The following is a 23533-nucleotide window of genomic DNA, read 5'->3' as shown; positions in this document are numbered from 1 at the left end:
GCTCTCCTGGAAGCAGCCAGAGGGAGGTTTCGAAAGCCAGAGGGACCGTGTTGCCCTCCTGACACCTGAAAACCTTCCGTGGCTCCCCAGCAGCCTCCAAAGGAATGCAGTGTCCAAGTTCCTGAGTGGCCTGTCCCCTCCTCTCCTGTCAACCCCGTCTCCTCCTCTCTCTGGCCCCCTGCCCACTCCTCTCCAGGCCCTCCTGCTGCCCCTGGGCCTTGGCACGAGCCATCTCTTCCAGCCCATCACTTGTCACCTACGTAACCCCCACGCCCTTCATTTTGGGGGAAGCACTCCCCACCAACCTCCAGCCCACAGCCAAGGTCAGTTCCACTGTCATAAACTCTCCTGGAAAGAAGCCCCCGCCCCGCCCCGCCCCGCCCCGCCCCACAGCCCCCTTCGCTCAGTTGCCATTTGGCTCTCCCTAGAACCACAAGGACCCCACTCCAGTGCCGCCGACACCGGCAGGATCCCTCTCTGGGGCGCACACCAGGCTGCGGGAGGGCCGAACGGTGTCTCGGGCCCCACCCCTGTCATGCCAGGAGCCCGGACCAGGGGGACAACCACAGAGGTCCCCAGATGTTGCCAAACGTGTCCTGCAGGCAGAACCCCCTGGGGACTGAGTTTTCCACCAACCTCACCGGCCACAGGCACCTTGATCATGGACTCTCCAGGCTCCAAATGGTGAGAAATCAGTTTACAGTTGACGAGCAGGCGGGCTACGGCGCTCGGTTACAGCCGGGGGAGCGGGTGGAGGGGGCGGGCAGCCTAGGCTGACCGAGACTCAGCCGGCTTTGCTGCGAGGCCTCATCCTGAGGAAGATGATCTTCTATCGATCAAGACTCACTGAGCACCTACTGTGTGACAGGCTCTGTGCGGGGAATGAAAAAGCTTCAACCCCCCGCTTGGGGAGCTGACCTCATGGAGGAGACAGTAAACACATACAGGAAAATGTCAAGACAGAGCTAGCTGTTCCTATCAAGAAATATAGAGACAGAAAAAAAAAAAAAAAAGAAAGAAATATAGAGACAGAAAAAAAAAAAGAGAAAGAAATATAGAGACAGGGGACTGAATGCAAGTCAGGCTATTTTACGGAGGATCACGGCGGCCTGCGTGAGGAGGTGTGGGTGCCCGAGGTGATCTCAAGAGGAAGAGGCTCCCAGGTATCAGGAACAGCTGGTGCAAAGGCCCTGGGGCAGGACTGTACCTGGTGGGTTGGAGGAACAGCAAAGGGATCCGAGTGGCTGGAACAGGGTGAGCGAGGCAGAGAAAGGCAGGAGGGGAAGGCAGAGAGGGGACGGGTGGTGTGCTGAGGGGCCTTGGGGACCGCGGGGAGAACTCTGGGTCTCGCTGTAGGTACATCAGGGCGCTCTCTTCGGCAACACACACACTAACACCGGACTGATATAGGGAAGATCAGCAGGGCCCCTGCCCAGGAACGTCACACAGACACATGAAATGTTCCACATTTTTAAAAATTTAAGTAAAAAAAAAAATTTAAGCCAAAAATTATAGGTTTCTTTATTTTTCACTAAACGGCCCATTACGATACATGGTATAATGAAATGGATGCGATAAATATTCATTTCGTTTTCCTTCCGTGAGAATCTCACAGCAAAATCAGGTATTTGGTCAAAAGGAAAGAAAGTCATGAAACCTAGGAGGGACCCAGGGAGGGACGCCGCCTCGTCTCTGTGCTCCAGACGCTCCCTCGGAGCCTCGACCCCCTGCCGGAGAAGGGGTGAGACTACCGAAGGGAGGGTAGGACTCATCCTGGGGCCGGGCAGTAGGACTGCAGTGAGCAGTGGGAACTCGCTGTTCCCAAGACAGACAGCCAAGGGACAGAGGGACGGCCAGTGGGCAACAGATAATACAGTCAGTGGCCGGTGGCCGCAGAGATGGTCCTTAACCACATGATGGACAACAGATAAAATCAAAAGATGACTGACATTGACAGGCAGGTCGTCGAGGGAGAATAGGAGCGTGTGGACCCGTGAACTCCCCTCTGCTCCCCGGAGACGTCCGGGAACAGCTAATCCCCGAAGACCGAGCTCACCCAGCTCCCCGTTCTTGGTTCTCAGTTTCCAAACACCGTTCTCCAGGAAAGGGAAGCAGGCTCTTGGAGAGAGGGCCCAGGCCAGGAGCAGAGCGGGAGCCACAAGCAGGGCCCAGAGAGTGGACCCCAGATCCCATGACCCAGTGGGGACAGAGTCGGGGACAACTTGATTCTCAGTGTATTTGCGAAGCTGGACCCACTGGGGTCCAGGGGGTCGCTCATGGATCTGAACAGTTTACCTGCTTTTGGTACTTAGTGAACATTAAAGGGGCACCTGGGTGGCTTAGTCAGTGAAGCCTCTTCAGTGGGGAGCCTGCTTCCCCCTCTCCCTCTGCTGCTCCCCACTCTCTCTCTGCCAAATAACTATCTTTTAAAAAATAAATAAAATTTTGAAATTTTGTTCATCATGGACATTTCTCCATTAACTTTGATTTGTTCAGATATTGCCGGACGCAAGTCAAACCGCAATGAGATACCACTCTACACCCACTAAAATGGTTATTGTATATATTTTTTTAAGAGGACAACAGGGGCACCTCAGTGGATTAAGCCTCTGCCTTCGGTTCAGGTCAGGATCTCAGGGTCCTGGAATTGAGCCCCGCATTGGGCTCTTTGCTTAGCAGGGAGCCTGCTTCCCCCTCTCTCTCTGCCTGCCTCTCTGCCTACTTGGGATCTCTGTCTGTCAAATAAATACATAAAAGCCTTTAGAAAAATAAAAAAAATTAAAATAAAAGAGGACAACGGGGCATCTGGGTGGCTCAGTTGGTCAAGCATCTGCCTTTGGCGGAGATCATGATCCCGGGGTCCTGGGATTGAGCCCCGCATCCAGCTTCCCGCTTAGTGGGGAGCCTGCTTCTCCCTCTCCCACTCCCCCTGCTTTTGGTTTTTCTCTTTCTCTCTCACAAATAAGTAAATAAAATATTTATTTTATTTTATACATATTATTTAGATCTTTATATATATATACCCTAATATATGTTAAATATATATTTTTAAAATATTTATATTTATTTTTTAAAAAATAAAAATAAAACACGGGGCACCTGGGTGGCTCCCTTGGTTAAGCGACTGCCTTCTGCTCAGGTCGTGATTTCAGGGTCCTCGGGCTCCCTGCTCCGAGGGGAGCCTGCTTCTCCCTCTCTCTGCGGCTCCCCCTGCTTGGGCTCTCTTACTCTCTCTCTGTCAAATAAATAAATAAATAAACCATTTTTTAAAAATAAAAAAATAAATAAAAACAAAAAGGAAACAGCAAGTGTTGGCAAAGATGTGGAGAAATCTAACCTGCCTGCCAGCCTGGGGGGCGGAGTAGGGCTGGAGACGGGCCACCCTGCGGGGAAACAGGTGAGCCGGTCCTCACTATTGAAAGCAGAATTACCATGGCGACCCAGCAATCCCACTTCTGCATGTATAGCCAAGAGAAATGAAATGATTCATCCCCGTAAAGACAGAAACAAACAGCCACAGGATTCACAGGACCCCAAAGTGGGAACGGCCCCAGTGTCCGTCAGCTGGTGGATGGACAAGCACGGCCTGCGCACCCCCGCCGAGGAGGTCTCTCCGCCGGGAGCAGGGGGGGTGAGAGACGTGGGAAGCAGACACAGGAGGCCACACGGGGTGTGAGTCCACGCGTGTGACACGTCCAGGCTCCTCCACGGACAGGAAGGGGGCTCGTGGGGGCTGGGGGCTGGGGAGGGGATGGCTGATGGGGATGGAGCTTCTTTTTGGGGTGACGGAATGTTCTGGATCTAGGTAGAGATGATCACTGCACAACATGGTGAATGGATTAAATGTCTCTAATGGTGAATTTTATGGCTATTTTACCACAATCCAGAAAAATAGATTGCCCTAAAATAGTGTGTCTCATGGATGGAGATTTTTGGTGGCCCCTTCGACTTTATGCCTGAAGGAAGTTTCTCACCAGGAAGGGCACTTACCCTAGTCCCAGCCCTCCCAGAATTAAGTCGGGAAGTCACAAGGAGGCCTCACGGAAGGAACTGGCCAAAACACATTTGGAGATGCCTATTGGAACAAAGGAAGGAGCCCACGCAAAGGCCCTGCGGCAGGACGAGGCCTGGCGTGTGGGAGGCACAGCAAGGAGGCCCGGCTAGAGCAGAGTGAGTGAGGGAGACCAAGAGGAGAGGAACGTAGGGAGAGGATGAACCAGCTGAAGCAGGGTCCTGGGGGCTTTTATCCCAGGGAGGTCGGAGTCCTGGAGGGCTGCAGGCTGAGGACAGACAGACAGGACTTGAGTCAAGTTTTTAAGGCCTGTTAGCTCTGCAGGGGGAGGGGTTTTCTTCCTCCCTAGTCAGCGCCCTAAACCTCCACTTAGAACCCTACTTGGTACCCGGAAGGTGCAGCAGATCCTTAGGGAGGGAGGGAAGGAGGAAGAGCCCCACGTGGACGTGGGGAGGGAGGGGGAAGCATGGGGTGGGCGACTCACACCGCCCCCAGCCACCAAGCCTGGCTGCGGCAGGCCAGAGGCTCAAACCCAGAGCCCGGACAGCTGAGGCCCCTGCCCCACCAGGCCCACCAGAGGGAGGTCCCCAGCCGAGCCGCCGGTGGCCACCTGTTTCCTCCCCAGCCTGTGATTAATGACGCCGCAGTCCATCCATCACGCACCAGCCAGTGCCTGGCTCTGCCCCGGAGCCTGTGGGGCCCTGTGCTCATTTGTAAGCAGGCTGCAAGCCTGGTCTCAGACGGTTGGATCCGTGAGACAGATCCCCGCCCCGCCTTGCTCCCAGATAGGGCCCTGGAAGCAGGATGCAGGCCCGGAGTCGGGGGCGGCGGGAGCCGAGGGGCATGCTGCCGGACACAGTAAGACACGAGCCCCAAACCCCCTGTATTAATTATCTAGTCAAGACCGTTCCGTCCTGGTCTCCCTGCCTTGCCCTCACCCACCGCGCCTCCCCGCAGTGGCCCAGCCGGGCCTGGCCCCTCTCCTGAACCCCAGTGCGGGGCGTCCTACCCCATCGCCCGCCTCCTGCCTTGCCTTCCTCCATTCTGGCAACCAGCAGCGCCTTTTGCCTGGCAGACCCTCGGTGCTGCTCTAAGCCAGGGCTTCTCAGATGGGGGTGAGTTGGCCCCCAGGGACACTCAGCGACGTCTGCACACGCTTCTGCTTGTCAAGACTGGGCTCCGTGCCAGGAGCGGGGTGCGGGGGGGGGGGGCGGTGCTGGGGATGCGGCTCAACACCCCAAGTGCCCAGGATGGGCCCTCACAGAGAAAGAGCTGGGCCAGAATGCCAGATGTGCAGAGGCTGACGGAGACACTCTGCTCTAAAACCTTCCATGGCTCCCTAGTGCCTTCCATGCAAAAAGCCAACGTCTCAGTCCAGAATGCAGGGTCCTGCTTCCTCCAGCCGTCTGGCCCTCATACCGACATACCCCACTATGCCCCGGCTTCATGCCCTACCTGGAGGAGCTGTGTCACCCAGGGCTAAAGACCCAAGGACCCGACTTTTTTTTTTTTTTTTAAGATTTTATTTATTTATTTGACATAAAGAGAGTACAAGCAGGAGGAGCAGCAGAGATAGAGGGAGAAGCAGACTCCCCCCGCAGCTGAGCAGGGAGCCCGATGTGGGACTCAATCCCAGGACCCTGGGATCGTGACCTGAGCCGAAGGCAGCCGCCCAACTGACTGAGCCACCCAGTCACCCGAACCTGACTTTTACACCCTGGCCCTGTCACCTTCCAGCTGTGTGATTTTGGCCAGGTCTCTACCTTGTGGCGCCTGCCTTTCCCCGTCTTTCAAACGGTCCGAATCCTTAAAGCAGAGCCTGGGACATAGTCAAGTCATGTGAGGTTGATTGGTTGAATCCTACTCATGGTCCGGGACACAATTCTGGGCCTTGTCTGCCTGCAGAGAGGCCCAGCCCTGACCCCACATTAGGCGGGGCAGGGGGGCGGGGGCAGTCTCTTGTGTCCGGCTCCGCCACTGCCACCCTCTGCCAGCCTCGCCTGGGGTCTGCAAAAATGGGAGAGTTTGGTCCCCAAATGGCTAAATACGACGTCAGGCTCAGACACGGGCTGAAAAAGGGTGTCCCAGGAGAAAGGGTATGTGGCATGGGGACTCATGCTGTCCCACAGGACCTGAACTCTGTTTAATGCTCTTGTCAACATCTCAAAATTCCTAAATTCCTAATAACTTTCCAACAGGAGACCCTGAATTTTCATTTTGCCTTGCCCCAAAATTTGATAGCCCATCTGCTTCAGGGACTCTGGTACAATTTGCGGGGCCTGCGTGTTCCAGAACCCAATAGGAATACTGAAGAACTTTCCAAAAAGGTTTTCCTTTCTTTTCTTATGGCATCGGGACGAGGGGGACCCACATTTTTCTTCTTATCTTTGCCCCCATCGGGTGCCATCTTCAATTAACACACTGATATTCTGCTCATGATTTTTTATCTTTTTGTAGGAATTTTTATTTTAAAAAACATCCAAGTAGCATTTATCTGGAAGGGTTTTGTTTGGGGGGAGCGGGGGGGGGGGGTAGGAGGAACCTTAAATTTTGCATATTCATCTCATTCCTGTGCAGCCTTTCATCTGCCCAGGAAGGGTATCTGGGGTCCTAACTCTCTGTTTCACAGTTCCGGAAAACCCAAGGCCCAAAGAAGTCATACGCACGGGGAGGAGGGGGGGGGGGGCACGCGGCGGAACTGATAATGATGGCGATGGTGGTGGTAATTAAGAGATTGCCTTTAGCCTTTGCCGGGTTAACTGCACATTCCTTCACCAGCTTCTTTGGGGCCTGCGCTCCACATGGCAGCAAGACAGATCCTATCAAAATCCCGGCTGGGCCGGGCCCTGTCCAGGGCTTCCGCTTCCCTGCCTCTCTTGGAGTAAAAGCCCAAGTCTCCCCCCACTCCCCAAAGCCCTACATCATTGCTCATGCCCCTGGCACCAGCCACAGAATTCGCTGGGCCCAATGGAGGACAAAACCGCCAGACCCCTTGTTCAAAAACTAAGGAATTTCCAGCCCACAAGGGCAGGTCATGAACCCAAGCACAGACCCTTCTGAGTGCAGGCCCCCTGGGCCAAGGCATGAAGCTGCTGGCCCTGGCTCCCCGAGCTGCCTCAGGGCCCTTGCACTTGCTATGCCTGCCTCCTTGACTAAGCCTCCCCTGCCCCCACCCCTGGCGGGGGCTCTCTCTCACCTTCAGGTCCAGGAGGCCTCTTGGCCTCTTGACCTCCGTGCTGCCTCATATGCCCCAGAGCCGTTACCACCCGCTGACCTGCCGGGGATTTTGGCCTGTGCATTTGTGTGTCTCCTGTCATCTCGGCCCCCGGGGGCCGCTGGGACTTTATACCCCCCACCCCCATGCCACCCCCAGGTCTCGGGGCAGGGCCTGGCACACAGTAGGCGCTCAATCCATGCGTGTCGAAGGGCCGGCGCCCGCGAGGTCGGCGGGGTTACCGCGGCCTTTCTGCAGGAGAGGAAACCGAGGCTCGGAGAGAAAACAGCCGGCGAGCCAAGGTTACAGAGCATGTCCCTGGCACTCGTCCAGGTCGCGCCATGACTGAGTCGGCGGTTTCGATGGGGGCGGCCGGGCCCTTTCTCTGCCGGACGGGGAAACCGAGGCCCGGCGGCGGCCCGGGCCCACCCCGCCGGGAGGGGCCGCGGCCCCGGGGCGGGGCGCGCCGTGCCCAAGGTCACCGCGCTGGCCGGCGGGGGAGGCGGGCTGGGTGGGGATCCGCAGGCCTCCCCGGGCGCGCGCCCCCCTCGGCGGCGCGCACGGGGCCCGGGAAGCAGCAGCGGCGGCGGCGGCGGCGGCGGCGGCGGCGGCGGCAGCAGGTGGAGCCGGAGCCTCCGCGCAGCCGAGGCCGCGGCCACTGCCGGCGTCGCCGCCATTAGACAATAGGAGCGGCGGCCGGGCGTGCGGGGAGGCGGGCGGCGGGGAGGGGCGGGGAGGGGCGCCGGGCGCGCAGGAAGCGGGGCCCGGGGCGCGCCGGGGCCGGGCGCGCGGGGAGGGGGCGCAGGAAGCGGGCGAGGCCGGGCGCGGGAGGCGGCGGCGGCGGCCCCGGGAGCTGCCGATCGGCGCCGGGACAAAGGCGCGGCCGCCCGGCGCCCCGAGCCTCCCGAGCCGGGGCGCAACCCGCGCCCCCCGCCGCGACTGACATGATGTTTCCACAAAGCAGGCATTCGGTAAGCGGGGCCCGCCGGCCCGGCGCCCCCAACCCCCACCCCCAGGTCCGGGCCCGGCATCCCCCTTAGGTCCGCGCCTGGCACCCCCAGTTCTCGTGCGGGCCATTCCTCCCCGTCCCCCCGCCCGGGTCCGGGCCCCGCGGACCTCCCCCAGGTCGGCGCCTGGCACCCCAGTTCCCAGCCGGGCCATCCGCCCCCCCTCCCCACACCCGCCGGCTCCCTACTCGGCGCCTCCCCCAACTCCTGGGCCGGGTCCCCTCCAGCTCCCGGCCCAGCGCTACTCCCCCGCCCCCACCACCCGGGCTCTCCCCCACCGACGCCCCGTAGGTCCCGGTCCCTCTCCCAGCTCGCGACCCGGATTCGCCCCCTAGTTCTCAGGCCCGGTCCCCTCCAGCTCCCGGCCCGGATTCCCCCTCCCCCAGCCCCTGGGGCATGCTTACCCCCCCCACCCCAGCCAGGCCGGGCCTCGGGCGGCCTTGGCCTCGGGCCTGGGGCACCCGGGGAGCCCCACCGGGCACCTCGAGCACCGCAGCTGGTTTTGGGGCCTGGGAGTGGGGGGAGATCCGAGGCGCACCCCTCCCGGAAGAGCGCGGCCGGGAAGAAGGGTGCTGGGAATCTGGGGTGGAGGCCCCCCTCGGGTAATTTGGGGCGCTGGGAGAGGATCCTTCCCCAAGGCGACTTTGCGGGGAGGCCTTGCGCCCCCACCAACTTGGGGAGGGGGACTCTAGGACGCCTTCTCCCCCCTCGCAGAGGCACTTGGGGTTCTCGGATGTGCACCCCCCCCAGCGCTCTGGAGGGGCGGTAGAGGGCGCACGCTGCCCCCCACCAAGGGCGGACCTTAAAACGCACCCCCACAGCCTGGAGGTGGCGGGGAACGAGGCGGCTCCGGGCGCACCCACCCCCTCGCCTTCCCCCGGGAGAGGCGGGGGCAGGAAGCGAGGGCGGGGGCCGCGCCAGGGGCTGTAAACACGGGCCCGGGAAGTGGGGCGAGAGGGGGGGCCGCGCTGCAGCTGCGCCGACTGGCCCCTGCCTTGGGGGTCGCCCCGCCCCGCCTGGCCCTGACCGGGGCCGCTCCCCCGCCCCGCAGGGCTCGTCTCACCTACCCCAGCAACTCAAATTCACCACCTCGGACTCCTGCGACCGCATCAAAGACGAGTTTCAGCTGCTGCAGGCTCAGTACCACAGGTGAGCAGGGGCCCCCAGCGGGCATGGTGGACGGCCCACCCCCCAGCCTGGAGGGGAGGTTGTGGCCACAGCTACATACTCACATCTGAAAAAAATGTAGGTAGAGAGCGTCCTATTATGTGGTAGGCCCTGCCGTGAGCACGTTCTAATATTAAACTCGCATAGACCTCAAGGCAGCCCATTTGACAGGTAAGAACACTGAGGCGTAAAAAGTTACAATTATTTGCCCAGAGACTCCGCTATCTGTGTGGCTTCAGAGTTCCTCTCCCCAGCCCACCGCCCCTCCCCCCAGTCCCCCTTGGTTAAAAGACCTCCCAAGAAGTTGGGGAATGGATGGACCTTGCCATGTCCCACCCCCAAAAGAAAACCCTCTGTAGCCTGTTAAAATCTTTCTTCGTAGTTTTGGAGAAGGAGTTCCTGGCGTCCTAACAGATTCTCAAAGTCCTAACAGATTCTCAGAGGCGGCTCTTCCTCCATAATTTAAGGTTCTCGCGTTGTAAAGGGCTTGCCACGTGCCAGAGCTGAGGGGAAGGACCTAGCATTATTTTCATCTCACTGTTAGAGAAATTTAAGCCCAGAGAGGTTAGAGATTTTCTGGGGGCTGCACAGCAGAGAAGGGGCAGACTCAGGTTTGCAGCCAATCTCTGGGTTGAAGAATGCAGATTCTCAAGGCTCTGTTACAGAGTCGGGGGGCTGTGCCTGGGAATCAGAAGGGAGTCCTTGGTCACGGTCACAATTCCCCACCGGGCCTTGGGCCCTCTCGGGACCTCAGTTTGCCAACACCAGAGTGTTCCAAGAAGGATCCTGGGTTTTCTCCTGAGAAGAAAGAGAAATAACAAGATACAGATTTATAGATAAATTTTCAAAAACCCCACCTTTTGGGGGGTACTGGTTGTGCTCCCCACGCCCTAAATACTGAACTGACATTCTCTTGTTCAGTCTTCCTTGTTGTCCTGTTAATGTGCCCGTTCTTCAGACCGGGAAACTGAGGCACAGGCAGTTGAAAGGCCCCATGAACTTTATTCTGGGCCCCTGGTTGGTTAGGGACTTGGCTTGGCGAACTTGGCTCTTCTGAGCCCCTCCAGGGGATGCTTCGCTCCCAGCCTGGCCCAGGCCCATCTCAGTGAGCACTGGCGCGGGTCCAGTCCCGTAGCTCCGAGTCAGAGTGCTGTCCTGTGCTGGGTGACTTTGGGGAAGCCAGACACCCTCTCTGAACTTTGGGGTCTCCATCCACTGGGCCTGGGTTTCTCTGGGACAGTGAGGGGTCCTGCCGCGTTGGGGGCACACCCAAGATTTGCCAGACCCTTAAGAAGCGCCAGAAATTCAGAGTTTGGGCTGAAATTGCCTGATTGGGGTTTTGTTGTTTTTGTTGTTGTTGTTTTTTGCTAATGGTGTCAACAAATAGCGTTTTTTTTTTTTTAAGATTTTATTTATTTTATTTGACAGACAGAGATTACAAGTAGGCAGAGAGGCAGACAGAGAGAGAGGGGAGGAAGCAGGCTCCCTGCTGAGCAAAGAGCCCAATGCGGACTCTGGGATTGTGACCTGAGCCGAAGGCAGAGGCTTTAACCCACTGAGCCACCCAGGCGCCCCACAAATAGCGTTTTTTAAAGAAAATGAGAGAAAACAAACTCACGGTGGGGGGGTCCACAGCAACAGAAACTATGGCTCATCTCTGACTCTGGGCATACAAGTCAGCTTGGTGGAGTGAAGCGCCAGGCCCCTAGCAGGACTTTAAGACCAAGCATTTATTGGGTGCTTGCTGTATACCAGGCATCGTTCTAGAAGATTTTTTCATCTTTTTTTTTTTTTTAAGATTTTATTATTTGACAGAGAGGGAACACAAGCAGGGGGAGTGAGAGAGAGAGAAGGCGGCTTCCTGCTGAGCAGAGAGCCCAACTCGGGGCTTGATCCCAGTACCCTGGAATCATGACCTGAGCCAGAGGCAGAGAGGCTTAACGACTGATCTGCCCAGGCATCCCCAGATTTTCTTGTCTTAATCCATTTCCTTCTCACCACCCCACCCTGGGAGGTTGGTACTTGGCGATGCAGAGACCAGGGCACAGAGAGGTAGAGGGGTTTGCTTAGAGCCACACAGCATCAAGGGGTTTGGGCTGACCTTTGAATCCAGTGCGCCTGGCTTGAGTCCGTGCTGTCAGCTTTCTAGGTCTTTCTCTGCCCTTCTCCTTGGGGACAGGGGTGGGTAGGCTTTGAGAAATGGCCTAAGCTCATCCCTGCCTGAGAAAGGCCTGCGGCTCCCAACAGTGGGAACTTTTATCCCCTAGTGCAATCAAGGCTTACGAGACGGACCAGACCCCCTTGGAGATTCCTTGGTGAACCCGACCCAGAGCCCAGCCTTCCACCCTCCACCCTCTCCCCACTTCTGTGGTTTCCGTTCCTTCCTCCCTGGCTGGATAGTTTTCCCCAGGGATTGGGACTGTGGCCTCGGAAGCCAGCTTTCTGGCTGTGTGACCTTGAGCTAATTACTCAGCCTCTCTGGGCATCCATTGCATCATCGGGAAATGAGGGTGACACCAATAGGACTGATCTCATCGAGTCTCTGGACAGGGAAGAGTTTTCTTTGAGTCCCTGGCTGAACCGGAGTCTGCCTGTTCTAGGAAGCCTGAGCCGCGCCCCCCAGCCCCCTCGCATCGCCAAAGCTCTGTGCCTCCCCCACCCCTGCTCTGCACAACGGGCCCCTGGTCCCTCTCCCCTTGTTCTTTTTCAGCCTCAAGCTGGAATGTGACAAGCTGGCCAGCGAGAAGTCAGAGATGCAGCGTCATTATGTGATGGTAAGCTGGGCTCCCGTGGGGAGGGGAGGGGAGACCCCTGACCCTCCTGCAGCCCTGGCAGCTGCCTGAACCCTGGCCACCTCCTGTGGGATGGACAAGGCTGCGGGGTCTGCTCTCCATTCAGCTGGGCCCCTGGGGCTTGGCCGAGGCCGCCTTGCTGGCCTGGCTGCCAGCCCAGGCAGTGGCCCAGGTGCCAAACCACCGGGTTGCAGCCTGGGCCTGCCAGGTCCCCCGGCTGTCCTTGGCAGCAGAGGAGGCAGCCGCCATGTAAGCCAAAGCCAGGAACTGACTGGGGTAGCAGCCGGATCCTTCCCTGCCCCCACAGTTCGGGCATCTCAGCCCTTAACCCCTCCTTGCCCGAGCTTCAGAACGAGGACTCCTGGGGGTTGGGGGGGCATCGGGCAGAAAGCTGACATCCTTTGAGGTTGGAGGGAGGGAAGGGGTGACACCCGCATTCTTTGCTTGACATCTGAGACCCTGCCTGTGAGCCATACCAGAATCCCCTGCTGGGATTTCTACCCACCAGTGGCAGTTCTACAGCAAAAAGCCCCTGCCTCAGTCCAGCCCAGAGCCCAGCTCTCCCAGGCTGCGGGGGAGGCAGAGCCAGACGCTGACCCTCCTAGCTCTGGAGGGCTGGGGCTAGGACAGAGAGCAACCCAGGATGGGCGTGTTTGGCGGGGGGGGGGGGGGGGGGGGCACCCTGCTCAGGAGGCTGCATGGAGGATGGGGCATTGAGGCTAGGGTCTTGAAGAATGAGTAGGAGCTTGCTGGGCAGAGGAGAAGAAACCATAGAAAGTCCTGGGAATGAACTTGGCTTCCCCAGCCCCACCCCCAGGGATGATGGGGAAACCACGAGGGGCTTTCGAGGAGGGGAGGAGGTAGGGTCAGATCTAGGGCGTGAGGGGGGGCTGCTGACCCCAGAGCCAGACCCCGCAGGCTTCGTTTATCCTGGTTATTTATATCCAGGAAGGCAAACTTCCCCGGAGTCTGGGGCCACCCGCAGACAAGACACATAAAGATAAAAGATTAGGAGTCCTGGAATGTATGTGTGTTGGAGAGGGGGCTGGATAGTTATTCCAGAAACCAGGGAACCAGGCCTGGCTGGGGCCCCGAAGCCCCCCACATGCAGCCCCGCCAGGTGCCCGGGCTCCTGCTCCAGGTGTGGGGGACTCCTGCTTGCCCTCCTGCTCTCGCCCCCCAGGCATGTGTGTCTCTGTCCCTCTGTCACACAGCCCAGTCTCCCCCCCCCCCCCCATTTCTCTTTCTCTGTCTCTCCACCACGCAGTACTATGAGATGTCCTACGGCTTGAACATTGAGATGCACAAGCAGGTATGCTCCCCCCACCCCCTGCAACCCCAGACAGGTGGGCCCGGCCCCTTGGCTGTGCCCCAAGTCCAGTCAGGCCTCCGCACCTGATCCTGTGACCTTCCCAGCCCCTCCCCCTGTTGCTTCTCAGGCCTCCCTGGGAGGTTTCTCCCTCCCTGAGGGGGGGGCCCAGACCTTTCCTACCCACTTACTCCCCTTGCTGGCAGTGGTGGGGGGGACATGCCAGCTCCCAGATTGCTTCGCTCCCTCCGGCCTTTCTTTGCCTGCCGCCGCTCCCCCCCCTGCCCACAAGCTGCCCTCTTAGCTGTGGGGCTGAGAGCTGGCCTCGGACCCCACCTTGGCTGCTGACCCAGTGCCCGTGGGCTCCGGGTGTTGGTCTGACCCTGGGCTGAGTTGGCCTCCTCGGAGGGAGCACCTCACAGGCCTCTCGGGACGGGTCTGCACCTGCCCCCGCTGCGGCCCTGGGCTGAGGCGTGTGTGTGTGTGTGTGTGTGTGTGTGTGTGTTACAGGCTGAAATCGTCAAGAGGCTAAATGGGATTTGTGCCCAGGTCCTACCCTACCTTTCCCAAGAGGTGAGTGGCGCCCTGGGGCTGCCGGGAAGAGGAGGTAGTTGGACCATGAACTTGCCCCAGGGCCTGTCTTCCCCCCCCCCCCCCCCCCCAGCAGCTTCTGGGGCACACACCTCCACTCTGTGGACCTTCCAGACACAGAAGAATCCCCAGGCTGGAGAAACCCCAGGGTTCAGGGCGCTGGAGGGAGGGGCCTCACTCTGCTGTAGAGTTCCCGGCCTGAGTGAGTCATTCCACGGGTAAAAATGTCGGATATGCCCAAGACCGTACTGAGATTTTTTTTTTTCCCCTTCTGGATTCTGCCTTTTACCCGCCCGAGGTTTGCTTGCCAGGCTCTGTGAGCCGCCTTAGGCCAGAAACCAGAGGCCAGGTGTGTCGAGAGGGCGCTCAGCTCGTGTCTGCAGACAGACAGACACGTGCAGGTGCAACACAGACCGCGGGGACATGTGTGCCCTGGGGAACCACGTGCCGAGCTTTGCTTTTGTTTTTTTGGGATTTTGAGTCTTGGTGTGAGGTCCACTCTGCATTCCCCGTGCTGCCATTCCTGCCCTCCGCCAGGTTTCCTGTCTGTTATTCATCGTTTCCTCTTAATCCCTGACTTTATCTTGGGGTCCTTGCGGGTGACCTGCATGCCCAGAAGGACACTATGAAAACCCTAGAGGAGGAGGTTCTTGAGGCCCTGAAGACCTAGACTTGTGCTTTCCTTTCATGACAGGGGCTTCCTGGAAGGCAAGGCGAAAGGGGAGATTGGCAGAGTCCGGCATCTGAGGGCAGGAGAGATGGACTCATAGGGAGGGCTGGGGTGTGGGCGGCAGATTGCTCCAGGAAGGACTGTCCTGAACCTAGACTCTTACCCTGTACTGCCAGAATCCACTGGGCCTTCCCCAGTTGTAGTAGGAGAGGAGCTTAGATTAACAAATCTCAGCACAATGTGTAAGTTCTTAGGATCAAGACTTCCCTGTACAGTTGGCCAGGTTGTGCACTGTACATTTACTTCTTTGTACTTGGCATTGAATAGGTCATGGTCCAGGGTTTCTCTCAGACTCGCACAATGGCGTTTTCTTAAGTATCTGGCACCAGTCCCTCTGAGTCTTCTGCGAATCTGGCTTGGTGAACAGAAGTGGCTGGAGGGAGGGGTTTTCTGGTGGGATGGAAAGCCATAGTGTGTGGGGGGGGGTGCTTTCCCCTGGGCTCTGTGCCTCAAACCCTCACAGAGATCAGGGCATATAGCTCCTGGCTCCTCGCTTTACCCCATCTCCCCTCCAGCACCAGCAGCAGGTCTTGGGAGCCATCGAGAGGGCTAAGCAGGTCACCGCTCCTGAGCTGAACTCCATCATCCGGGTATGTCTGCGTCTTGGGTCTTGGGTCTTGAGTCTTGGGTGGGAGGCCCAGGCAGCTCATGCTTCCCTCCCGTCTGCCCTGCAGCAGCAGCTCCAAGCCCATCAGCTGTCCCAGCTTCAGGCTCTGGCCTTGCCCCTGACCCCACTGCCCGTGGGGCTGCAGCCGCCCTCGCTGCCCGCGGTCAGCGCTGGCACCGGCCTCCTCTCGCTGTCCGCGCTGGGCTCCCAGGCCCACCTCTCCAAGGAAGACAAGAATGGGCATGACGGGGACACCCACCAGGAGGATGACGGCGAGAAGTCGGATTAGCGGGGACAGGGAGGGTGGGGGGGACAGAGGGGAGACAGACACGGAGAGAGAGGAATGTTTAGTGCAAGACACAGTGTAGCTCGGGTTCGGCCGAACGTGGTAGTATTTATGGTAGCCGCCTGCTGGGGTCCTAGCCCTGCCCGCGCCACCCCTAGCTTCGCTCACACCCCCAGCTCCCGGCCTCCCCGACTCCTTTCTCCTCTCCGCCCTCCCTCATCCTCCTTCCCTGCAGCCTGAGTGGGCGAATGCCCGCTCATTCCACGCAGGAGGCCAGCTGAGGCCTGGAGGCACAAATGGGAGGCCAGGTCAGAAGACAGCAAAGCCTCAAGAAGCCCAGCACCTCTGCACAGCCCTGTTCCGCAAACGTGCACCTGACCGCAGGGCCGCCAGGCCCCTCAGGGCACACGCCCCCCAGCCTCCCACCCTGGCACTGCATGCAAACACCACTGCTAGCTGCCCCCTCCCGCCCCGCACCCCACGCCCCTCCCCACTCACCTCCTCCGCTAGTTCCAGAGCCCACGCCCACCTGTCCTCTCCCAGAGTGGGGGCGGAGACAGTGAGCCTAGCCAGGAGCAGGGGTGGGGGTGGCGGGCGTCCCAGAATTCCCTTTCTCCCCTCCCCGAATAAAGATGAGGGTACTCAAGTTGTCTTGGTTTTTATTTTATTTTTTTTTCTCCTTTTTCCAGTATACTAGCTTGTCTTTTAAGAAAAGGGATATTAAAAAAAAAAAGAAAAAAAAGACAGAAAAATGTTTAAAAAAAAAAAAAACAAGCAACACCCACACCTGTGTCTGTATATAGCCTCTTAGACTGTCAGCTTTTGTTGTGTTCAGTCGTTTGATCGCTGCGGAGAGAAGGCAGAATGCTGTATGGAGGGTGGGCTTAGCTGTGCCTTTCAAATAAAGATGTGAGAAGGTTGGTTTGCCTTGTTCCTGCCTCTGTGTTGCGGGCTGCCGCCGCGGTGCCCCCTTCCCAGGGGAGGAGGGGGCTTCCCTCATGTCTGAGCTCCTCCTTATAGGACTGGATAGTGAGATCCTCCCCGCCCCCGGAGTCCGCCTTGCCAGCGTGGTCTGTCTCCCCAACTTGATGCGCAGACCAGAGAGGGTCTCCTGGAGGCTCCAGGTCACCCAGCCAGCCAGGGCCAGGTGCGTGCAGCTGAGCAGAGCTGATCTCTGATCGCCAGGCCAGAGGGCTCCCAAGTGGTCTTCTCTTTCCTTAGAAGGTTTCAACACTGCAGAATCCATCCAAATCTGAGAACACAGACACCCCCACCCCCACCCCCAGCTGAACCTGACCCTCGAGGACCTCTCGGTGGTCTCCCTGCCGCAGCCCAGCTGGGCCACCTTGGGGAGCCAGAAGGAAAGGAGAGACCCCCAGTGAGCTTGGCACTGGGCCAAGATGCCTCAGGCTGCCCACCAGGACAGGGGGCCAGGCTGAGAATAAGGCCCAACAGTCTGGGATTCCTTACCCCAAGGACCTGGGCACCTGCGGACTTCTGCTAAAGTCAAGAAATTCTCACCTGCCCCCCCCCCCCACCTAGTGGCTTCTCAAGGTGCACCCAGGGCACAGGGGTGTGGGGATGGAGTGCTTCCCTCTGGGGAAATGGCTCGCAGGGGAAGAGGAGGGGGAGCACGACGGGGCGGGTCCCACCAGCCTCCCACCGCGTCCCACGGCACCTCCACGGCAACCCGAGCGCTAAAAAGGCCCGTGTGATGGGGTCCCTCCCTGCCTAGCCCTTATCCTTGGGCCAAAAACCAGAACTCACCCAGGACACTCGGAGTAAAAACTCACACCGCCAACTGTCACACCCTCTTGGAAGGCTGTTTGGCACCCAGCGCTTCCCCTCTGGGTCCACCCCCCAGAGCCACCCTGCCGGTCCTCCACAAAGGCATGGGGCAAGGGTGCTCAGAGCTGCTGTCCCTCCTGACTTCCTCCCCCCGGAAACCACCCACCACCCATCAACAGCAGAATGGCAGGCCTGGAAAACACTACGCAGCCACGAAAAAGAGGGAGGCACCGCTCTGCTCAACACCCGGGTCTCGCCATCCTGCCCACGGCTCGCTGACCCAGAGAAGCCAGGGACGAAAGTGCACCTGCTGAGTGATTCCATTTATATAAGGAACAAAATCAAGCCCAAGAGCCCTATAGTGTCAGGTGTCATGGGGTCACCTTTGGAGAGGGAGGTGGAGGGGTAGAGGGGGCTTCACACCCGGCTGTTTCCTAACTCGGGGCCCGGTGAGTGTGGTTCACTTGCAATGTGCGCCCTCTTTGGTGTGTTACATTTCACAATTTTAAAATCCTACAAAGTGGATTTGGGGGGTGTCCACGGCAGTGTCCTGCTTCTCACTCCTCCAGTGACTCCAGACCGAAACATCTTGCTGTTCCTTGCTTGGAGAGTGTTGCATATGCTGTTCCCTCTATCTGGAACAGTGTTCTCTCTCTCTCTCTCTCTCTCTCTCTTTTTTCCCCCTCCCCAGGGTAGTAAGCTTCCAAGACTTCCAGATGTCACTTCCCTCAACTCCTCCCCAGACCCTACCCCAAAGCAGAGGTCTGTGATCCCTCCACCGGGGTCCCGTATGTCACATGATGGCTGCGGGCACCGGGCCTCCAAACTCGATTTATTTTATTTTTTTAAAAGACTCTATTTATTTATTTGACAGATCACAAGCAGGCAGAGAGGCAGGCAGGGGGCAGGCGGGAAGCAGGCTCCCAGACAAGCAGAGAGCCCAATGTGGGCCCATGCTGGGGCCAAGCGGGACAGATGCAGCGCTCCAACCCAGGACCCGCTCCAACCTGAACCCAAAGATGATGCCCAACGACTGAGCCACCCAGCCGCCTCTCCAGCCTCGATTTAAATTCTGGCTCTTGACCTCTCCGGATCTTGGATTCCCGATCTGTAAAATGGGTATGATCTCAGAACAAACCATTGTGATGAAGACCAAATTACTTAAGCCACCGTAATGCTCCTAGTACGTTCATTCATTCATTCATTCATTGGGACCACCTCTGAGCCCCAGGGACTCAGAAGACAGAAATCCCTGCCCTCTGGCTGGAATAGACAGATAACTAGGAAAATCCAGAATGTGTCAGCACTCGTGTTGATAGACAGCAAGGCAGAGAAGGGATGGGGAGTGTTGGCTGCATTTTTTTTTTTTTAATTTCCTCATAGAAGCAACTCAATAAATGTTAGCAAATTTATTGAGGGCAGACCTGAGTTTGTACCCGTCTCAGACCCCAACTAGTGATTTGAGACAAGTGAAGTCACTTGTCTGATCTGTTTCTGGGAAATTGTTCCCGGGAATTAGCAGGAAGCGAGCGAGGGCTCACAAGCTGTCAGCTGATGTTACTACTGATGTTGCTGGGAGAGGAAAGGCGCCGTGGGTGGGTGGGTGGGGGTCACAAAACCGACACCCCTAAACCAAGGCGAAAGGGCGCCCTGCCCAGCCGCGAAGGGTGTGTGACCCAAGGGGTCTTCCTGTGGGCCTCGGAGCCCCTCCCCCCAATCCCGCCTGCAGGGTCGGGCTGGCTCCCCCGAGGGTCCAGGAGCCCCCGGTGGGACATGGGGACCAGAAGGTCCTGGGGGCGCGCGATCGCGGCGGCGGAGCCGGGGCGGGCGGAGGCGCTGCCTCCGGAGCCCCCTCCCCGCCGCGGCCTCCCGCGCTTAACGACCGCGCCGCCGGCGACCTCGGCTAATTGATCCGCTAATGGGCCCCGCGCCGCGGCCGCGCCTAATGAGGCGGGAGGAGGGGGCGGAGGGGGCGGTGGGGAGAGCGCAGGGGAGGGGGTTCGCGGGAGCAGCGCGGAGAGGAGGAGGGGGCGGCGGGAGAGAATGCAGGGGGAGTGGGGCGAGGAGGGAGGGGTGGGGGCGAGGCGGGGAGGAGGGGGAGCGGGAGGAGGAGGAGAGGGAGGGGTGAGAGGGTGGGGGGAGGAGAGGACGGAGGGGCGGTGGAGGTTGGGCGGGGGGAGGGGAGACGAGGAGGGGGAGAGAAGGGAGGGAAGGCACGGGAGGGGGTTCGGGGAAGAAGCCGGAGGAGGGGAAAGGAGATAAGAGGGCCCGGGAGGAGGGTGCGGACGGGAGGAGGGAAGGTGGTGCGCGGGAGAGACGCGGAGACGGGGGAGGGGGGGGGCCCGAGACGCTGGAGGAGGGGCCCAGGGAGGAGAGGGGGGAGGGGCGAAGCCCCCAGGTCTTTGGACCTAGGACCTGCGGAGAGGGGAGCCGTGGGGATGGACGAACCCCCATTCTGACTACCTCAGCCCCACTCTGGCACCACCCCTTCGGGGGGTCCCGGCTTCTCAAAAGCTCCTCCCCTTCTCCTCCCACTCCCCTTTGGAGAGTCTTTCTAGCAGGGGGATCTGGGCGCCTCAGGGGTGTGAGCCCCCCATTTCCTGTCCATACAATGGTCCTAACATCCTCAGTGTCCCACAGTCCCCAGTGATCTGAGCTGGACCCAGCCCCCGGCCCCTTACACCCCTGGGCATGTCCATAGACCCCGAGATCTGAGCACCCCAGCCCCAGAGAGCCAGCCCTCTTCCTCCTCCTCCTCCTCCTTCTGGTTTGAGCTGGAACTCCCCGCATGACGCACGGAATGGCCACAGTCCAGGCTGGCCGGGGACACCTGCTGCCTTCCTCCTTCCTGAGTTCTCTGGGCAGCTTGGACACAGTCTTGAGGGAGAAGCAGAAAGGAACCCGGCGGCCACCGATGGTGGAGTCTGGGACCTGGAGATGACGTCACTCTGCCCATTTTGCAGACAACAAAACTGCGGCAAATTGCCAAGGCCACAAAACAGGGCAGAGCCACGGCAGGTCCCCTGGCTGCCACTGAAGGCGCTCCTGGCCCTACTGAGGAGCAACCAGAAATAGTCAGGAAGGCCAGGCGGGTCCTAAGGGTAACAGAAATCATCAACAGCTATGCTTTGAACCTCTGTTCCGCACCGGCCTTGGCTAAGGGTTTGGAGTAGTCTCTGTTAATTCCTTTATTATTATTTTTTGGACATTTATGTATTTATTGTTATTCAAACCTACGCCCAATGTGGGGCTTGAACCCACCACCCCAGAGAGCAAGAGTCACATGCTCTTCTGACGGGAGCCAGCCAGGTGCCCCATCCCTCAATTACTTCTTGAAAATAGCTGTGAAGGAAGGACCGTTTTACAGACGAAGAAACTGAGGCTTGAGGCAGGTAATGACTTGCCAAGAGCACACAACCAGGAGCCTGGGTCCCGATGTAGGGAGGCCCGAACGACAGGGTCCAGGATCTTGGCGGGTCAAGAGAAAGAGGAAGCTTCTGGAGCCAGTGCTGGAGGGGTGGGCTTCAAGGCTAGAGGTGGCAGGCCGGTGAGGGTACAGCAGGTGGGGGCAGGGCTGAGGAGGGTGTGGGAGGTAGACGGGGTGCTCCTTGAGGAACTGCCCCCCCCCTTTGTGGAGGCCTTCATCCTAACCATTCTTGGCTTCTTTCCTGTGCCTGGGGGTGACCAAGCCTGATAGGACCTCAGGGCCTTTCCCTCTGCCTGGAACACACTGTTCCCAGCGCCGGACACTCGTTGCCATGACCATCACCAGCACACCCTGCTGTCCACTCTGTCTTCCCAGCATCAACCACTGCACACGACTTAAGTCAACACAGAGTCCCTTGTTCTCCCCCCCCCCCACCATCTGAGTTCCATGACAAAAGGGATTTGGTCTGATTTGGTCATTAGGGAAATCTCCAGGTTTAGCACCCCACCCCGTCCCCGCCACCCCCACCGCCCCCCGCCCGCACGCAGTAGGTGTTCAGTGAGGATTTAGGGAGCAAGAGACAAGATGGCAGAGGAAAAGGCCCCTGGGAGCCATGGCAGGTGTTGAAGGGAAGAGGGGCACACCCAGGGACACGGAGAGGCCTGGAGGGGAGACCGAGCCAGTGGCTGAGGAGGACGCCTTGTGCATTTAGCCGCTTTCTGACAGCAGGAGCTGCAGGAGAGCCCACGCACCCAGCCCTGCCCGCCAGGGCCGCCCTCCCGCTGCCCCCCCCCCCCGCCCCCGGTCCCCGCCAGGGTCCCTCCCAGGATCTTCGCCCTTCGGTGTGTCTCCGCCCTTGGCTCTCGGAGTCCCAGAGTCTCTGTCTCCCCGTCTCTCTCTCTCTCACCCGCCCCGCCTCCCCCACCGTCCTCGAGGTCTTTCCAGATCTCTCTCTCCTCCCTATCTCTCCCTCCTACTCTCCCCGTGTGCCCCCCGCTCTGTGCCCCCTCCCCGCCATCCCCGCCTGGAAGCCGCCCCCTGCCCTTGATTCCCCCCCCCACCCTCGCCTCTCCGCCGGGCCTCTCCCACCCACCCCTGCCCCCGGGCCAAGGAGCTGGGCGCCAGCCAGACCTGGAAGCCCGCCCCTCCCCCGCCCTTGACCCTCCGCCCCGCTCCCACCCCTTCTCCCCCGCCCGTCCGCCCCTTCCTTCTCCGCCCCCTTCACCCTTCCCCTCCCTCCCACCCACCCCCCGCCTCCCCTCCTTCCTCCCCCTCCTCCCCTTGTCCCCAGCGCTGCCTCCTCCCCGCACCCCACTCTCTCCTCCTCCCCTCCCCTCCCCGCCTCCCGATCCGGGCCCCGGGGAGGGGCGGGGCCCGCGCTCCCTCTGCCCTGCCGGGCCGGACTGGGCCTGTCGGGTTAGGAGAGGACGCGGCCCGCCCGGTTCCCGCTGGGTTTCCCGGCCTCGGGGGCGGGCCGCCAGGCACTAGGTCTGGCCAACCCGGGCGGCGGGGAAGGGGATGGCCTCGGGGCCCCCGAACAGCAGCCGCGGTGAGCGCACCCCAAGCACCGGTGCTGTGTGACCTTGGGCAGGCCCTTAAGCGTCTCTGGGCTCGGCTGCCTCTATTCTACTGGCTCTCAAGCCAGGCCGACTGGCCACCGGCCTTTATTGGAGGCCTGTTGTGTACCAGGCCCTGCGGTGGCTGCGCAGGGACCCGGGACAGAGGTCCTCTTGACCCTCATGGAACCCACAGCGTCTAGGGAAGGCAGATAACAAACCGGCAAATAAGAAAATTTCAAAGCAGAGTCAAACGCTACAAAGAAAAATCCAGCGGGGGCAGGAGACAAGAGAATGGCAGGGGCCTCTCCGCGGAGCTGAGACCCAGATGACAGGAACCCGCCCGGGAAGACTGTTAGGGGGAGGGGGGCGGCAGGGGGGGGGGAGACTTCCGGCAGGGAGGAGGGTGAGGGCAAGAGCCCCGAGGCAGCTGGCAGGTTCGCATCCCCTACTTTGCAGTCCTGTTGTGAGCGTCAGACACTAAGTCAAGGGAATAACCCTGGCGGCCCAGCGACCCTGGCCTCAGGAGGCCCTGCAGTTAGCCCCTTTGCAAGATGAGAACACTGAGGCCCATGAAAGGTCTCACAGCAAACCAGCGACTGGAAAAGCAAGATCCAAAATGCCCACACAGTCTGTTCCACACGCGCACATCTGTGCAAGGCCTACTGAGGACTGGGCGGATCTGGGGTCCAGCCAGGAGCACCCCCCCCCCCCCCGCCGCCCCAGAGTAGGGAAGGAGGCAGGGCTCACGGGCATACAGGTGGCCAAGGGTCCCTGCAAGCTAGGTTAGCAGTGGAGCCCCTCCCTAAGCTTGCCTCTTCGTCCTCCCCACAAATAGAGAGGGGGGCAGGCCCTGTGCTGGGCCTGGGCCGACCATGAAATCAGCAGTAAGTGTCCGGAGGGGGGACGGGGCTTTGCCGAAGGAAATCAAATGAAAGAGGCTGACCAAGTAGGAAGGTTGAGGGCTGCTGTATGGCCGGCCAGACCAGGCCTCACTAAGACGTGACGTTCGAGCCAGGGCTGGAAGAGGGGGGAAGAGTCAGCCAT

General features: G+C 59.6%; 1 protein-coding gene and 1 non-coding gene across 4 annotated transcripts; both read left to right on the top strand.

The window, feature by feature from the left end:
* Positions 1 to 1366: 1366 nt before the first annotated feature.
* LOC131826228 (U6 spliceosomal RNA) lies at positions 1367 to 1473 on the top strand. The gene has a single exon (XR_009351483.1). It is a non-coding gene; the product is annotated as a U6 spliceosomal RNA (small nuclear RNA).
* Positions 1474 to 4801: 3328 nt separating this feature from the next.
* TLE5 (TLE family member 5, transcriptional modulator) lies at positions 4802 to 16635 on the top strand. 3 transcript variants are annotated; one of them, XM_059159419.1, is made up of 7 exons: positions 4802 to 4870; positions 9285 to 9382; positions 12111 to 12174; positions 13460 to 13504; positions 14012 to 14074; positions 15338 to 15412; positions 15497 to 16635. In XM_059159419.1, exons 1-7 carry the CDS (start codon positions 4817 to 4819, stop codon positions 15716 to 15718), a joined length of 621 nt encoding a protein of 206 aa, XP_059015402.1. In that variant the 5' UTR covers positions 4802 to 4816; the 3' UTR covers positions 15719 to 16635. The 3 variants fall into 3 exon arrangements, with proteins under 3 accessions (XP_059015402.1, XP_059015401.1, XP_059015403.1); XM_059159418.1 differs by lacking the exon at positions 4802 to 4870 and adding an exon at positions 7524 to 7559; XM_059159420.1 differs by lacking the exon at positions 4802 to 4870 and adding an exon at positions 7999 to 8197.
* The last annotated feature ends 6898 nt before the right edge of the window (positions 16636 to 23533 follow it).

Source organism: Mustela lutreola, chromosome 2 (genome assembly GCF_030435805.1).
Source record: "Mustela lutreola isolate mMusLut2 chromosome 2, mMusLut2.pri, whole genome shotgun sequence".
NCBI classification, from domain to species: domain Eukaryota; kingdom Metazoa; phylum Chordata; class Mammalia; order Carnivora; family Mustelidae; genus Mustela; species Mustela lutreola.
Note: the sequence above shows the minus strand (reverse complement) of the source record. Positions and strands in the feature narration are given on the sequence as shown.

What these genes read in the sequence shown, in the direction of transcription:
- TLE5 (XM_059159419.1), top strand. Translation starts at nt 4,817, where the DNA reads ATGCAGGCCCGGAGTCGGGGGCGGCGGGAGCCGAGGGGCATGCTGCCG. An exon ending in TGCAGCGTCATTATGTGATG is followed by an intron (nt 12,175 to 13,459) that starts GTAAGCTGGGCT and finishes TCCACCACGCAG; the next exon opens with TACTATGAGATGTCCTACGG. An exon ending in TACCCTACCTTTCCCAAGAG is followed by an intron (nt 14,075 to 15,337) that starts GTGAGTGGCGCC and finishes TCTCCCCTCCAG; the next exon opens with CACCAGCAGCAGGTCTTGGG.